At 37.4% G+C, this 16,616-nt stretch overlaps 1 protein-coding gene across 1 annotated transcript in view; it reads right to left on the bottom strand.

The window, feature by feature from the left end:
- LOC140156896 (vigilin-like) overlaps window positions 1–12,456 on the bottom strand; it is a 30,976-nt gene extending 18,520 nt beyond the window's left edge. Inside the window, 13 exon segments of the mRNA XM_072179926.1 lie at window positions 2,989–3,075; window positions 3,521–3,739; window positions 4,110–4,249; window positions 4,760–4,894; window positions 4,897–4,942; window positions 5,629–5,736; window positions 5,969–6,175; window positions 6,892–7,107; window positions 7,459–7,665; window positions 8,262–8,377; window positions 8,916–9,024; window positions 12,261–12,344; window positions 12,346–12,456. Coding sequence (XP_072036027.1) covers window positions 2,989–3,075; window positions 3,521–3,739; window positions 4,110–4,249; window positions 4,760–4,894; window positions 4,897–4,942; window positions 5,629–5,736; window positions 5,969–6,175; window positions 6,892–7,107; window positions 7,459–7,665; window positions 8,262–8,377; window positions 8,916–9,024; window positions 12,261–12,344; window positions 12,346–12,453 — 1,782 coding nt within the window. The 5' untranslated portion in view covers window positions 12,454–12,456.
- Between the last annotated feature and the right edge of the window lie 4,160 nt (window positions 12,457–16,616).

The raw sequence follows: 16,616 nt of genomic DNA, 5'->3' as shown, positions 1-16,616 counted from the left end.
ACCATTTTGTAGAAGCGTTCCGCATAAATTATGCAACTTAACAACTAAATGCGCATACTTTTCGCCAAAAACTAATCAGGTGATCAGCAGGTGTGTATCATTCCTGTCACAAGGTTTCGTTACCATGCACCGCTATCAATTTGCGCTGATATTCGCATAAATTATGCAAATTAGCTATGTTAATTTGCATATTTTCACCGAAAACATACAATTACGGAGCAAACTTGGATACCCTTCCTCCCACCAAGTAAGCGTCCCCGTGAGGTCTTACGGTTCCCCAGATACAGCTCCGGACAAACATTCGGACATCCCACCCCCACACACAGACGGAAATAGTGATTACTTATCAATTTGCGCTGATTTTTGCATAAATTATGCAAATTAGCTATGTTAATTTGCATTATTTTTCACCGAAAACATACAATTACGGAGCAAACTTAGATACCCTTCCTCCCACCAAGTAGCGTCCACGTTACTGCATCATGAGGTCTTACAGTTTCCCAGATACAGCTCCAGACGGACACACGGACATCCACACCCCGGACAGACAGAAATACTGAGGCGAGACAAAAAATGAAATTTTATAACAAATTTTGTGACTTGAGATCATTTGCATTTTTTGTAAACACCAAAACTGTTCTGTCCTGACATGTCTGTTGTGTCATGTTTGTTGAACCAGGTCCAACCGAACAATCGTAAGTTCTGTTCGGATCTGGATCTGCCTGGTCTGGATGCTGTACTCCGATTAAGCAGGACTAGCCTACATCACATCAGTGTTTATTTCTGATAGATTTCACTTCATGATTTTTTCTTCAATTTCATCACTTACGAAAGTACAAAAGTAGACAATCTACTATCTAGTAGTCAGTATAACCTCGGAGCAGTTCGTGTGAGAGACCCTACGTGCATGGAATAGTAGTACATGGCTTCCGAATTTGGAACTTCACATGTTCAACTTGTCATGCCGGTCGAGTCCCGCGTTTACAACTAAAATCAAACCACTTCTATATTAAGTCCATCGCTGAATTTTACAAATAACTTAAATAAACATCTTTATATTTAATAAAAAAAATATTATGGTATGCTCGTAAATGCTTGGAATGACATTTACCAGAAGCTCATGAGCTCAGAATGGTAAACAAACTAGCGTATTTTCACCTCGATTATGCACCGTAGCTCTCTGTGGTTGAGTTTGCAAGGTCAGTGGGTCAGTGAACTTAGTCTCCTATGCAGCCAGTTTGGTTACGCTCCCTCCACAAAAATGTTTGTGTGGAAGGGCGGAACCAAACTGGCTGCTGTGGAGACTACTGCAAGAATCGATCAATCACACAAAACTGTTTGCTGATTGGTTCAGAAATGGTGATGTCATCAATCAAGAAAAAATAATCGATTTATTGGTTCAAAATAGCCTCATAGAAAAGTACGAAGTTTGTTGAGCATCGCAGCTTATCGGTAAAAACGTGACCTTTAACAAAAAAATCGGCACAGTGCTTTCGTACTGCACTTGCGCGAGCCAACTCGCCCCCCAGACAAGTCAGATTTATTTGTGGATTTATTCAAGATTCAGACATGTTCTTGACTATTTTTTGACATTCCTTACCTATCTCTTTATTTAAATTATAAAGAAATAGTGAAGAAAAGTTAAGAAGTAGTCAAATAATTTCTGATCTGAACTAAATCTTAAGAAATGTACCTCCATTGGTTTCCGTCTGTATTACGCATCTTAAATTATACAGACCAGAATAATCTCTAGCACACACAGGGAACCAAGATATAACTCGATTATCGTGACTATTTTGGTCTTTTTACCCAAAATAATACTTTTATCGCCTGAATTTCAATAAAATCTGGAGTGCAATCGATTCAAAATAACTTAGCCAAACTTAGAAACGAAACTTAAGTCTTCATATCAGTCATTAAATGATCCTTAGCATAAAAACCAACAGCGTATTGTGGCCTGAAAATGAATGCTAGTTAGTTGCATGACAAAGGCACTGATAAGCTCCGCTCAGAGCCAAAAATGGTCATCACTCCAACTATAACCCTAATAATATTAAGCCTAATCCTAACGATAAAACTAATCCAATCCTGAAGTCTTATATCAAAGGGCAGAACAACTTTAGATTAGTGCAAATGGGAGCTGCAATAAGTCTTTGGTGGGCTAGTATTATGTATACACTATACAGGAATCAGGACATTGTAAATCAGTGTGGTACCTATTTCTTCTACATTTCTAAGGCTATTGGGAGTGGTTGACTTTTTCAAACATAAGAATACAAACAGGCAATTATCTGTGTTTACATCGGGTAAACACCTTGATGTTGACAACTCCCTTAAACCACTCACAAATCAGTCATGAAATTTCAATAATTACAGACACATGTGGTGTCATCTACGCATCATGTGATCAGCCACAGATATTCTGATATACCATGAGCTGATTTCATATACTAATCAGATCTCATTTGCATTTCTGCACTTGTATATGTAGGACATTGGAAGAATTTTTGAAACAGCAATTTTTAAAGCTTTAATTCCTATTTTTGGCATGTACAACACATTGCACACATAACACATACACATTGAATCAAAGTTTGCTGGGCACATAGGGAAAACTGTTTTCCCTCCACGTGGCATGGCACCAGTACCCTTTGGTTCTACCTCATTGGGTGCTACTGACATCCCCAAACCACCAATAACATGATCTGTAATGACAACATCAGCCTGTTTGCATCCAGTGTGAGATGCTAAATAACAGAGTCTGATGCTATCTTTGGCTTTAATATTCCTCCCGTAATAAACACACTTGACATACAACAGTGAACAAGCATGAGAGAGATGAGAGGCTCCATTTCTATTTAATACTCTACCAGTAAATGAAACTTAACAATAAAGATGGCTAACATGGCTTATAATGCGAGTAATAAACAGAACTAAGTATGAGTTTGGGCATTATCTTTTGCCATCAACTATCTCAGTGAGACTGACCCTATTGATGGTGGATCCTCCTTTTCCAATGATGTTCTTGTGGAATTTCTTGAAGATGGGAAGGTTGATCTGGTAGTTCTTGGACACCTGAAGAGAGTCAAAAGAAACCAAAAACTTTGTGTAAATCTATGAAGCACATTAGGGAAAAAACAATGAAACTAACACAATATATTAAGGGAGTAACTTGATCAAAAGCTCCAAAATTTTGATTTTACAGTTCATGCTTTTTCTTCCTGTAAATGTCTACTTGCTATCAGGGCAATATTTCATTTCGGGCATTCTGGACTTGTACTATTCCGCCACTTGGCTTCAAGCATATCGAGCCATGTGACTTTGTATCCCTTGGATGACCACAATAGTAGATGAAAATATTAAATCGGCTGAAAGTGTAGGCACTAATTAGTCCGCATATGCAGGTGGAATCAGGATCATATACTATCCCTCCTGCATATAACATACATGCCATGGGTAGTATCAGCAGGTATGCAATTTCAAAAGGTTTGCTTTAGGGTCGCATATTAGTTTGGCTTACCAATTCAGCATTGAGTTGTGTGAGGAACTTGTAACACTTGTCCACATCCTGTTTGGGTCCTCTCAAGCTAACGATGTCGCTCTTCTTGCCTGGGTCTGGGAATCCAATCTGAACTTTGTTGAATTTATCACGGATGTCGCGGATGTTCTCGCCTTTGGTCCCGATGATGGTGCGGTGGAAACGGTGCTCGATGAGGATGTCTCTCTGCCTCTCATTTTCCTGCAATTAAATGAAGGTTTTGTTGTTTATTTCAATTACATCTAAAATATTAAATGATTGGTAGTAATTTGTTCATTATAACAGTAATAGGATTGTTAGTAGCAGTTACCCCACAGAAAGTCCTCAGCAGCCATAGAAATATGCGTAATCTACTGTGGGTCACTCGCATCCCCTTCGCCAAACATCACATCTTTGCATGAAATTGGAAGTCCTATTTACACAAATTTGTATTAACAGTCAAATTCATGTCCAAAGATTACTAACATGACCGAAGCTGGTAACATCAACAAAGACCGACAACAATTAATTGTTTCAACTTACATGCACACGTGAAAGAGTAATGTGTTTATACAATTATACAACAACCTACCATGCGCAGTGCCATCTCCAGAAGCTCTTCCTTAGCCTGTTGTACTCCCTCTGGGCTGCCTTCAATGCGGATTTCATCGCTCTTTTGGTCGTCAGATGGGATGTGGATCAATACTCCGGTTGCCTTTTTGATGCGGTTTACTGCAACACACAATTCATTAAGAAGATATTAAAGCACTGCCAATATATTGAAGATATTATAGATACACACCACTGTGCACTCATTTTTTTTTCTGAAACAAACATCTGTATTTGTTGCCAGGTAAGTTATAAAATGCTTTTAAAATGTGAGGGATATATTAATCAATTCTACAAAATAGTCCTTTGATTAACTTTTACCATTTGACAAATATTTTTGAAGGCTAATTTCATGAAAGAGTTGAGCTCATAAACATCTCCAATGAGGTCGCATGCTTCTTTGTAACATGCAGCAAGAAAGTTTTTTGTTTTCCTGTGCAGCAGTGACCCGTCCTATGGCCTATCAGAGTTTCTCTCTGGAAGCTTGCTGACAAATCAAGAACTTCTGTAGTTCGTAACTAAATGGCTATTGTTCACAACTGCACTGTATAAACCCCACCCCCCCATAAAAAAAAAAACCCTGGCCTTAGCCTTTTATATTTTGAGCCCCATTTCTTAACATATTGCACTTACCGTTGGAGCCACTCTTTCCAATGATGTGCTTATGGAATTTCTGTTCGATCTTGATCACAGCATAATCCAGTCGGCTTTGGAGGTCGCGAGTCATCTCTTCCAGGGCAAGTCTGGCTTGTTCTACTTCCTCTGGGGTCCTTCCAGTCGGATTTTGTCTTTGCCTTCCTCAAACTCAACATGAACCTTTGTGATTAAAAAACAAAGCAAAACTATTGCTATTATGACCAAGTTTGTGATGAAACATGCATCAGGTCTGTCCACCTTTGTAAAATGACAATAACTGGTTCATTTCAACCTCATCATTTTGCTCAAGTCAAACCATCATCAACATATGACTGTATGGTAGTGATGAGAAAAACACAGCGAGCTTGGCAATCTGTATCTGATGGCCTACTTTGATGTATGCAGATTGAAATCATCTACAGGTGCTTTAACTAGGCCAAAACAAATGGCTTGATCATAGATCAGGGTCGGTTGGTCATATTTGTTTTTGTTTTTTTAATATATTTTAAAGGTTATAGCCAAAACATGTATGGCCTAATTAGCTTAAAAACGTCCAAATTTGTGTAAGGGTGAAGGGTGAAGAAACCATTTAAAAAAAAATTTCAGTTAGTCAAACATTTTGGAAGAAATTTCCCCTTCCTTTCATTGTTGCACCAAGTGAAATAATGTTTAATTTTCCTGAACTGGGAAATTATTTTAACAACATTTTGTACTGGAACCATATGCAACCATGGTTTGTCCTTGGCCTTTGGTATCATTCCCTTCCCCTTTTGATTTAAATACTCACATGCATATTCATCACAAATGCATATTCATTATAAGTAGTTACCAAAAACTTGGTAGATATGGAATATTTTCCCACTCACCTTGGGAAGATTCTGGGTGATGCTTCGGATGTTCTTTCCCTGTCGGCCAATGATGAAGCGATGGAGCCAAGCTGGTGCTTGGACATCTTTTACCACAACACTGCTAGCCTGAAAGGAACCAACAAAACAGATTCGATAAGGGTTAGATATATTTGATTTTGAATTTCGTGGTTTGATCCTACCATTAACTCTAGGTCCAGGGACACTCTGAAACCAAAAATATATATATATATATATTTTAAATTTCAGGTATCCGGCAGGAAATTTTCTGCCCGGGTAATGTAATCTTGGGTGGGTCCACTGAGCCCACCCGAAAATCCCTGCCTTACTACATACATACCTTGGAGTAAACAAGGGTGATTGCAGGACCCAACTTGTCCTGTTCTCCTCTCAGTGTAATAGTCTCCGAGGGGCTCTCCAGTGGGGGCATCTCAACAGACACACCAGTCACCTCCAGGATCTCAGTGATGTTACTTCCTCTTGGACCAATCACATATTTGTGTTGACCTTTGTGTACTTCTAGAGATACAGTGGTGGTCTTGCGTTTCTGAAACATGAGCAATTGACAAGAAATGAATATGTAAATATATTTCATATTACATAAATGTGACATGATCAAGGGAAATGAGTCGGATCATGGATGTCGCTAATATTGATTTTGAGATATTGGCAAAGAAAGTGTTAAAATTCTTTTGTTTTATTTTGTTTTCAGCGATTGATAAATTGACCTAACTTCACAAAGAAAAGTCATATCAATATGGGGTTTTCAGCTTCTGAAAGCTCTATGTCCTCTTTAGAAATATACGGTATGTAAAACACATTTTCGACCAGGGTCGACACGTGACTCATTCCCCTTGATCATGTCACATATACAACAAATTGTGATGCCTAAATACAAACAATGTCCCCTAAACAAATCTATTATTTGTATGTACTCAAATAATTAAGTTAGATTTTAGCGACAAAATCAGTTTTGGATTCCCTGATTTACAGAGAGATATAGTAATTTAATTATCTCTCTAATTAATTGTCTTGTGCCCTACCGAGGTGAAGCATTCGAGCTACCTTCCTGATTTAATATTCAAATAATAATTATATCAATACAAATGACTAAGATATTTCCAATTCTAAGTTAAAAGCTTCTCAGAAGGTATACACTCTGGAATATTAATGCATAGTAGCAAGATAACAAAATGATTATGCTGTTGAGTAATGTCTACATCCAAAGATTTCAGATGATCTATGCACAATTAAGTCCCCTACCTTTTCATCATAAGTCCTCATGATAATGTCGATGGCTTCATGGACACCGTCCTTCTCACCGGATACCACTACCTCATCCTTCTGTACACTGGGAGGGGGCACATTGATTGAACATCCTGTTCTGGCCATTAACTCTTTGATGAACTTGTTGTCTGGTCCACAGATGAATGGATGGTATATGCGTGGGATGTTCAGTCTCTCAAATGCTCTCTTGGCCTGAGGAAAAAGAGATTGAATGCGCTTATTTAGATACATGCATGGTTAAAGCCCAAATTCATTTGAATACTGCCAAAATAAAATAATTTTTTCTTCTTCTGGAACTAGCCCAGTCTAAACATTGACATGTTTTTGACCACATTTCTTGACTGAGGTGCAATTTGTAAATCAATTGTTTAAATAAATGTACTGAAAAAGGTTGCTCAAAGCTCATTCTTATTACAAATCAAAAGCCTTCTGTTTCTGTTGAGATTAACAGTGGATTTAGACGCTAGAGCATAGCTTTCTTTCCTTTTTAACAAATTCAAACTAATACACTGATGAATGAACAGACAGTGTGCTGCTACTTACCTGTTCTTCAGAAATCAGTTGGACCTCATGACGGGCTCTGTCGATACCCTCCTTGGTGCCAACGATGTGAATGTAATCCGAGTTTTCACCTTGGTTTGGGATTGTGATCTTGGTCGCTGTAGCCAACTCCAGGTCACGAAGCTTGGTGCCACTCTTGCCAATTATGAAGCGGTGGTGCTCTTTTGGAATGTTAACTGTAACATTAGCCTGTTTTACAACAAAAGGTAAAAGTATGTATAAACTATTAACACTTGCTTATTATAGGATGATGACTTGGTGATTACTTATCTTATAGGGGCATTGTGAGAGAAACTCTATTCAACAGGGCGACCGACCACGCTTGTCAGTTTTGAGGACTTTTTAGCTAAATAACAGTCACTTTGGGCCTAAATGAATTCATTTTAACTGAAATATTTTGAAAAAAATAAAATAAATAAAATTGTCAAAATAGTTAAAATCTTCCAATTTGTCTAGCTTTCAGTGGCTTTTGGGGTCACCGTCATCGTCAGCCTCATTTGACAGGAAAAAAAATCCTGACCAAGTGCCCCTACTTTGAAAGTCAGTCTGCTGGTAGAAGTTTCTGTTGCTTGAGGGAGGGCATGAGAAGTCCATTATTCACTTACCTGCAGGGCTTGAAAAAATGTTAATTTCCCGGGAATCAAGCTAAATTTCCCACAATTTATAGCATGTTTTTATACACAACAGGACACAATTTCCCTCCAAATACCAGAATTTCCCTCCAAACACCAACATTTCCTGGGAATGAGCTTCCCACATTCCCCACTTTTTCGAGCCATGCTTACCTGTGTCTGGAGTCTGTTCATCAATTCTCGTCTTGCTTTCATCACAGCTTCCTGTTTGCCGGTGACCACTATGGTCAGGCTCTGATCTCTGGCAAGACTGATCTCAATGGCTGCACCTGAAAATGCAAAATACAGAGAAGATTCAAAATTATGAAAAATAAATATTTAAGAGCCAAATGGATAAAAATAACTTAATTGTTGGTATTTCTCAACAACATGTCTTGTGAAATATTTTCTGTCATTCAAATTAAAGGAGGATTTCGCGATCCTAGCATGCTCTTTTTATGACATTTTTCAGTAGATATCCACGAAAAAAGCTTATTCCCAAAATTTCAGTTGAGTTATGCATGATTATGTGTATTACACTTCTCCATAGGCCACTGTTGTAATTTCTTTCTGGTACACCAGAACGAAATTCAAATATGACGGTATTTTTGCTAAACGAATTAATCTGCAAGAAATTTTTGGTACATAAACATAAGCCAGAGGTTTCCTGTGATATAAAAATCTCAACTTTGTTTTAGAAAAGTGGGGGGATAAGGCTGTGGATCACAAAATGCCCTTTTAAACCCTTTTCATGCAATTTCTAGCGATCACCTGATGTAATTTGGAAATATTTCGCATCATTAGAAAAATTCTAATTAATCACCATACCTGTCTTGATCATTATGTCACTGCAAATCTTGGCCGACTGGCCTCCACTTTCTCCGAACCCTTCATCGATTTCTTTAAACCGTCGCTCCTCCAAAGGCACATGGAAAACCTGAAAAAAGAAGAACAGAAATCTATTGATAATGATATTATCTTCATTCTACATGACCACCTAGCTGTATCTAATGATGTTGTAATCAGAAACTAATCAAGTGAGGCTTGTTTTTTTGTTTACACCAGGTTGCACACTTCATGATGATGTAGCAATCACCACATGGGAAATGATTTGCATATAAAGTGTGCTGAGGCTTGTGGATCAACGTCTAGGTGTTGTGCCTGTGCGTAGCACAGTATATAAATCACTGCGCTTTTTTTTAATAAACAAATTTCACTTGATGACATCGCTGACTGAAAATAGCCTAGCATTTTAGGTGTCATGAAGATTTCCGAATTGATCTATGTCAAGATATTCAGACCTTCAATCAAGATAAGACGACTAGACAAGATTCCAGACAGTGAAATCAACACATACGCACACTAAGTAGTAAAGCAAAGTAGTCAAGTCATCACCATCTCTATAATGTCACAATTCATCGCATGTTTTATCTTTAAAAATATTGCTTACCCTGGAGTAGTTGCCAAGTGTTACTATTAACATGTTGCTGCCAGTCCTAGTTATCCGAGACTTAGCTTGGTCCTATTATCCGAGACTTATAAGATCTCATACATGTGGCATAATACCAGCGACATGGCTAACATGACCAGCATGCAACCAGCTTCACTGTTGATTACTACATACATGTTTTTATTCCCAAATCATTATAATTTTCGAAGATGTATGACAATTATGTTTGAGTGTAGGTGATATCAATGCAGAAATTCATACAATGGAGTCATAATCTAAATAATGTGCTGACGTGTAATTCATACAATTGCTTTCACGCTCGAAAAAATTTGCTCTTTTTAAAATTCACTTTCTTCTTACTTGCGACAATTACTGATCAAACTTACAATGTATGATCCAAGTTCAAATTTGCAACAAAATGTCTATCTGTTTCAAATAAATAATTCTTGTGTTGGACTGTTGGTTGACTATCAAGTACAACTAAATATAAACAAAAATATAGTACGGCACAAAATACCTCCAGACTAACAAAGTCTCACTTTTCCCCATTAGAGACCATTTTGCTGGAATCATGCAAGCATAACCCATTGCCATGGAAACGTGTAAGCATCATTTGGTACCCATGTTTAGTATTGTGCTACAAATAACTGTTGCCTGCATACTAAAATGCAATTTGCATGTTAAATAATTTCCACACAAATTCACAGTGCTCTTATTTGGCAAATTTCAATTATATCTAAAAATACAGTAACTTTTCACAATTTGTGCAGTTTTGCTACAAATTAAATGTAGGCAATAAAATTTTTGTAAGGGAATTTTGAAAAAATTAATACCCAAAATCTAATTTATTTTCATACATTTCAGCAGTGGTAGGTAAATAATGAGAATTTAGCACATTCATTAAAAAAGAATTTGTTATTAATATTTCTTTTAGGGAAAAGAAAAAAATTAAATTTGTCTTTTGCTTCCTAAAATGTTTCTGCAAAATAAAAAATTTTATATTAAAAAAAACCCCAAATTAGGTCAAATTCAAGAAGCCTGCACACATAAAGTATCCATACTTATCAATTTTTTGGAAAAGCTATTAATCTTGACAAATGACAATAAAATAAAATACTGTATTCATTCCAATAAGCGCCCATGCCCCAATAAGCGCCCAGGGTATATTCAATTTGCTAAAGGGTACCATTAATGTTGCAGTGACATATGTTGATACAGTGAAATAGCTGGAGGACTACACATCCTGTGTAAACTTGCAATACATTTTCTACATCAGAAAAGCTACTAGAACGTCTCAGGACCCTTTTATAACGTACGTAAATTCATCTCTAATAAACGCCCCTCACGAAAAATTAGGTAAACCAGGTAATAAATAAGTGCCCACCGGCCCACCCAAAATGACTTTGTTAACACCCTGGGCGCTTATTGGAATGAATACGGTATACGTTATTACACAAATGTTCAAGAAACTTATTCTTGTCATGCAATGATTTTTTTGTGGGGCGGGGGGGATAAATAAAAGACAATGGGAACAAATGTATTGCAACTTTTACAAGCTACCTAGAGACCCAACAGCATTCTCTAGCATTGTTTCTAAAGCTTAACTTTGACCTTCATAATATTATCTATTCTAAAAGTAAAATTGTAGAGCCTTTTGACATTTTGATATATCTTGGATCAGTCTGTGCATAATTTCAAACACTTCAGTGTTATTTGAAAGATAATCAATTGTTCATGAAACTCCCGACTTCTTTTTATAGAATTTACCCAAGTACTACTCACTGAAGGCTTTCAATTGCATAATCTGCAGTTCTATTGCACACAAAATTTAGTTCCTGCTTACTAGCTTGACAGGGATTATCTGCTGTACCATCTACGTATCGGTATGGGAAATCATTTCCCTACCACAGCTGACTTGCTTGAAAATCTTGATAAAACCTACTAGAAATCTAATTTTATCACAATTGTGGCAATGAAAAAGTTGCTTGATAGTATTACAGTATAACTACATGTATGAAGCAGGCGAGGTGTAATTAGCTAGTTGACTACCGTACTACATGTACCGTACATAGCCTCGGCACCAGGCAACTTGTGCTCCTTCATCACTTAAAACTAAAAATGGCAACATACTCGAGCGATTGGATAATGGTTTTCAAATGTGACAAAGCTTTCAATTGTGGGATTTATCATTTGTAACAAACAAAGCCGCGAGGATCATTTTGGTCTCAAACTTGGAACAGAAAATAAGGTTTTTTTTTAAAACCCACAATAATTTTTGATTAAACAGTGAACAAATTCACTATTTGTAAATCTTTTTACACCAATTTAAATCTCGTGTCATCATACATGTATGCAACCCAGACACTTCACACTTGGTTGGATGGCTGTACATAGGCACGGTTAACTGCTGAGCTATAACTTAGTGACCAATCAGACTTGTCAACTGACCTGTAGCAGCCTGTAGGCTACTATGTAGACGGTTTGTTTGGTGACGAAGGAGCACACACTGGCTGTGACTAGTTGAAAACTTGACATGACACAGACAGAGAACTGTTTTCATATTCAGCCATGTGCGAAAGTGTAACTAGTTAACATCCATATTGTATAATCCAAATTTTTGACTTTGTCCTTTTCTAGACCCACGATGCTGATTTCATTGATGTATAGTTTAAAACAGATTGGTTTGAAAAACAAATAAGGAAAAATCATCAAAAAACTCTTACCTGAGTAATTGTGGAAGACTTAAGAGCCATATTGGCATAGGATGGTCCAACTGAGGGCATTTGAGGCGTTGGAATTGGTGTTCCAACTGCTGATATTGATGCTGGTTCAAGGCGCCTCAAGTGGTGGAAACACCTCATCGTATGTTGGGGGCTCATAGGCTGCTGTATCCATGCTTATGGTGGCAGCGTCCATGAGGCCAAAAGGCGCCTGGGCTAACGCAGAGAGTCGTTACTCATTGTCGTAGGCGTTCAGCAAGTCGTAACAGTATCACTGCAAAAACAATAGGTAAAATTCTAGTAATTATTTCATGCCAATGCTGCCCATACAATAGCATGGAATAGTCTACAACACTTTAAAAAAAGAAACTTGACTAAAGGTGTCATATTGTCTACTGAACAGCTAGCAATGCATGCTAATTCAATGTATCCTTGGCTGTTCAATAAGAAACAGTTAATTAAAATGTACGGTACAACTTAATATCCAGCTTTGAAAAAAAAAAACCTCAGAATTTTTAACTTTTTTTAAGCAGCATTGTTTCTCCAGTTCCAACCTTGAATAACAAGTAATTTAAATGGTCTATTATAAGTATAGCTAGCCTAATAGTAATAAAAATTTGTAAAAAAAAAAAAATTTAAAAAGGAAAAATGTTTGTTGGAAAAAAACGCAATGGCTTAAATTTTTTTTAAAGTCAATTTATAGCCGATATTATCAGTCAGGACAACTTGACCCTAATTCCTACAATTTTTTAAACAGGTTACGATGCAAAATGGGGCGAGCTCTGTTCAAGACAAATGGTCATATAGACGGTACAATAGTATGCAAACTTTAAATGACATTCATGATTCTTTTACAATATACTTGCTGAGGGGGATAGCTCTTGTGTATTTACAAGATACAATGTTCAAGCTCTCCTCAGGTTTTAGAGCAATGTCCACTAGTACTAGCTCAGTGAATTTCTTGATACAAGTACCGGTAGGAATCATGTATGTAAGTATGGTAATCAAACATGCCCTTTGCACCAACCTGTTGCCTTGACTCAATTGTTATCATTTCGTCATTTGTTAACATTACATCATTTCGTATATGTATTTCATTTACAAATAGACATAGTAAACTAATAAACAACATCAACTTGCATGTCATACATGTATTTGGTGGGTACAGGTACCCAAAAAAGGTGGCAGAATTTCATTAAAAATCTGAAAAATGCATTGGCATTTCGCAACAACCCCTTGTAGACTTGCAATGTTCGAAATAAGACAAACAACACAAGTGTGCCCCAATGTGAATGTCCTATGGCTCCCACTTGCTTTCAAAAGCTTTGCGTCAGATCGGACGCACAACAGAAAGACCTGGTTGGGAAATGCCTGTCACACAAAATTTGTGCATCCGTACATGTACCGTATTGTTCTTAATAAGCGTTCATGGGCCGTGACATTTCATGAAGGCTGCAGGCGTTTATTAGGGACCAATTTTTGTGTGTACGTTTTTGCATTAAATGACCAAAATAACACTACCCATTCCAGTTTTATTAGAAGCGTCTGTTTGCAGGAGGAATGGCTTATCATCATGAGAAATTAATTTGGGGGAGGGGTGGGTGTTTAGACTGGGCGCTTATTAGGAACAATACGGTATGTAATTGTGTTGGGCATCAGGCAATACAATTTGACAGGGCTCCTGATCTCCGATATTACCGTACATCACATCGCAGATTGATGCTAATATTTGACTATTTCCTTCCACTTTCCTAATGAAATTTTAAAGATCGACTATTATTGTCAATTGATAACAATTACTTGAATCATGCAAACTTGATGACATTGTACGATAGTTTAAAAATTTGTATTTTTCCTCAAGTGTTGAGTGAAAGCTTACACGCCCCAGGGGCATTGCACAAAGGGGGCTCATGGACTGTCATTTGGAAAATACGTTTCCGGGTGTTTCTAGTCCATATACACATCGGATGCCCATGTGCAATTTGAACCAACAAAAAACCACAAATTTTAACTAAATTTATGGGATCTGAATGGGTCCAGCATAAAAAAGTGGATCTAGTTATTTGAGACTGAGAGCAAACTGTGAACCCTGGCAAGCAATACACGTACATCATGTATGCATCAAAGGCAAAAATGTTCAGACGAAGCCCGGGATGCAAAGTATGTTTCGATATTCCTTTGTCACTTTTGCATGTAGGTCCAATAGATACAGTCTTGTAAGTGTAGTGATATTGATGTGAAAGAGTAATTATCTTGTTGACTTTCAACAATAAACTTTTGAGAAATAAAGTCACTCCAGACATAAAAGATGAAAATGAGCAAGCAACATGACCGTGTATTTGTGACATGATTAACACTTTTATTCAGTCATTTACACAAAATATCGGTTATTATGCCATTTAGGGTACAGTTTTGGTTCAAACGCCATTTAGCGGGTGACTTTTGTTTTTAAAAATCACGCCACTAAGGGTTTGAATGATACGTGTATATATTACCGTACACCATTTAGGGTAGCAAATTAACCGGCACTGATTACGCCACTTACATGTAGGGCTCACTTTTGGGATTGATTAACAAGCAGGAGTGACTCCATTAAATGTCGCCTGAGGTTTCCCAACACATCCACATTGAGTCTCCTGGCCATCATGTAGATTTGGACAAAGTTCAAATTCTGGACAAGGAACCCAGATATTTTGAGCGTGATGTGAAGGAGGCCATCTATCTGAGTGAACCAGCCATCGCTGAACAGAGACGGGGCCGATACAAGTTACCTAGAGTGTACGACCCAATTTTGGGGTAAAGTGTCCGAAAGGTCGCTGACCTCTAATTTGGGTTGCAAAGGCCTAACAAAAATAATCTTTGGTTTCTGGTTACATTGCTGAAAAAAACTGGGAAGGTAGGTAGGAAAAAAATTTTATTTTGAAAAAAAAATTTGATCCATGATGCAAACTATTATAGCCCTCCAGTGTTCGAATTAAGGAAAAATAAACGGTTGTCCCACGGACAACCAGGTTACAATTTCTGGTTGTCCGTCTAAGATTTTGGTTATGTATGTACAAAGGTCCATTTGGCTACAGATTTATGGTTGTCCGGCGGACAACCGAATCAGTATTTTTGGTTGTCCAGCCACTTTTTTAGTTGTCCCGGGCAACCGGACAACCAAAATTTCGAACGCTGTAGCCCTCTAACCCACCCCATCCTACGACATAAGTATAAACTATACAAACCCACCCAAGCCCAACCAACCTTTAACCTATAAACCCAAAACCCTTGCCCTTACTAAGGCTGGCATTTTCGAGGCGGGCTTATGGGTACCACCAAGATTACATTACCGGGAAGGAAATACCCTGCCCGGTACCAAATTAAAAAAAAAAAAGTTTTTTTTTTTTTCGGTTTTGTAGTGTCCCTGGACCTAGACCTAAATGCTAGGATCATTCATGGTTGACCTAAAAAAAATTCAATGCATTTTGATATCATTAATAATGACATGAAAACAAATTATCAATTTTAATATTAAAAACACAAAACATTGTGCAAATTTTTTATTTTTTTTAAGTCAACCATGAATGATCCTAGCACTTAGGTCTAGGTCCAGGGACACTACAAAATCGAAAAAATAAATAACTTAAAAATAAAATTGGATAAAATTACTTGAGTCGGCAGGGTTTTACACGGTCGGTCGGGATACCAGTCTGCTGATGAAAGTCGTAAGTGTCGACTGAAAATTCCAGGTACGCAAATTTTTGTGTTGTGATTAAAGGTTTAAACCACTAACATACTCGGCAGTGGGGTTTGACTCCAACCCTTTTTATTTTACCCCCACCCTTTTTATTGAGGCACCCTTTATACTGAAAATTCCTGACCCCCACGCTTTTTACTGAGGCACCCTTTATACTGAAAATTCTTGACCCCCACCACTTTTTGCTTTTTCCGCTATTTGTAAACTCACAAAGTCGCACGCAATTTGGTTAGAAGTATGAAGTACGCCGAATTCTGCACCTATTTCACATGTGCGAGTCCGATGTTTTTCTCTCCAATAAGTTAATTGATACATTACGTGAACAATGCAAATTATATGTGAAAAACTACTACTGCACTGTAAAATAAGCATTTTAATGAATAACTGTACTTTTATGGTGTTCAAATGTTGTTCTTGTCATGAAACTTGACGTACGCTGTGTTCAGCGACTATATCCTACTTCTTCCGTGCTGCTTCGCTCAATCAATTATGCATGTTAATGACGTCACTCATATGACAAGGTTCGAAATGTCACCCCGGTTTGACTGACAAATTTGCCAAAAAGTAAAGTTATTGCTAAAACAATAAAATACACTTTTTCTATAGTGAAATTTTGTGCA

This window comes from Amphiura filiformis, chromosome 7 (assembly GCF_039555335.1).
Source record: "Amphiura filiformis chromosome 7, Afil_fr2py, whole genome shotgun sequence".
NCBI lineage: Eukaryota > Metazoa > Echinodermata > Ophiuroidea > Amphilepidida > Amphiuridae > Amphiura > Amphiura filiformis.
Note: the sequence above shows the minus strand (reverse complement) of the source record. Positions and strands in the feature narration are given on the sequence as shown.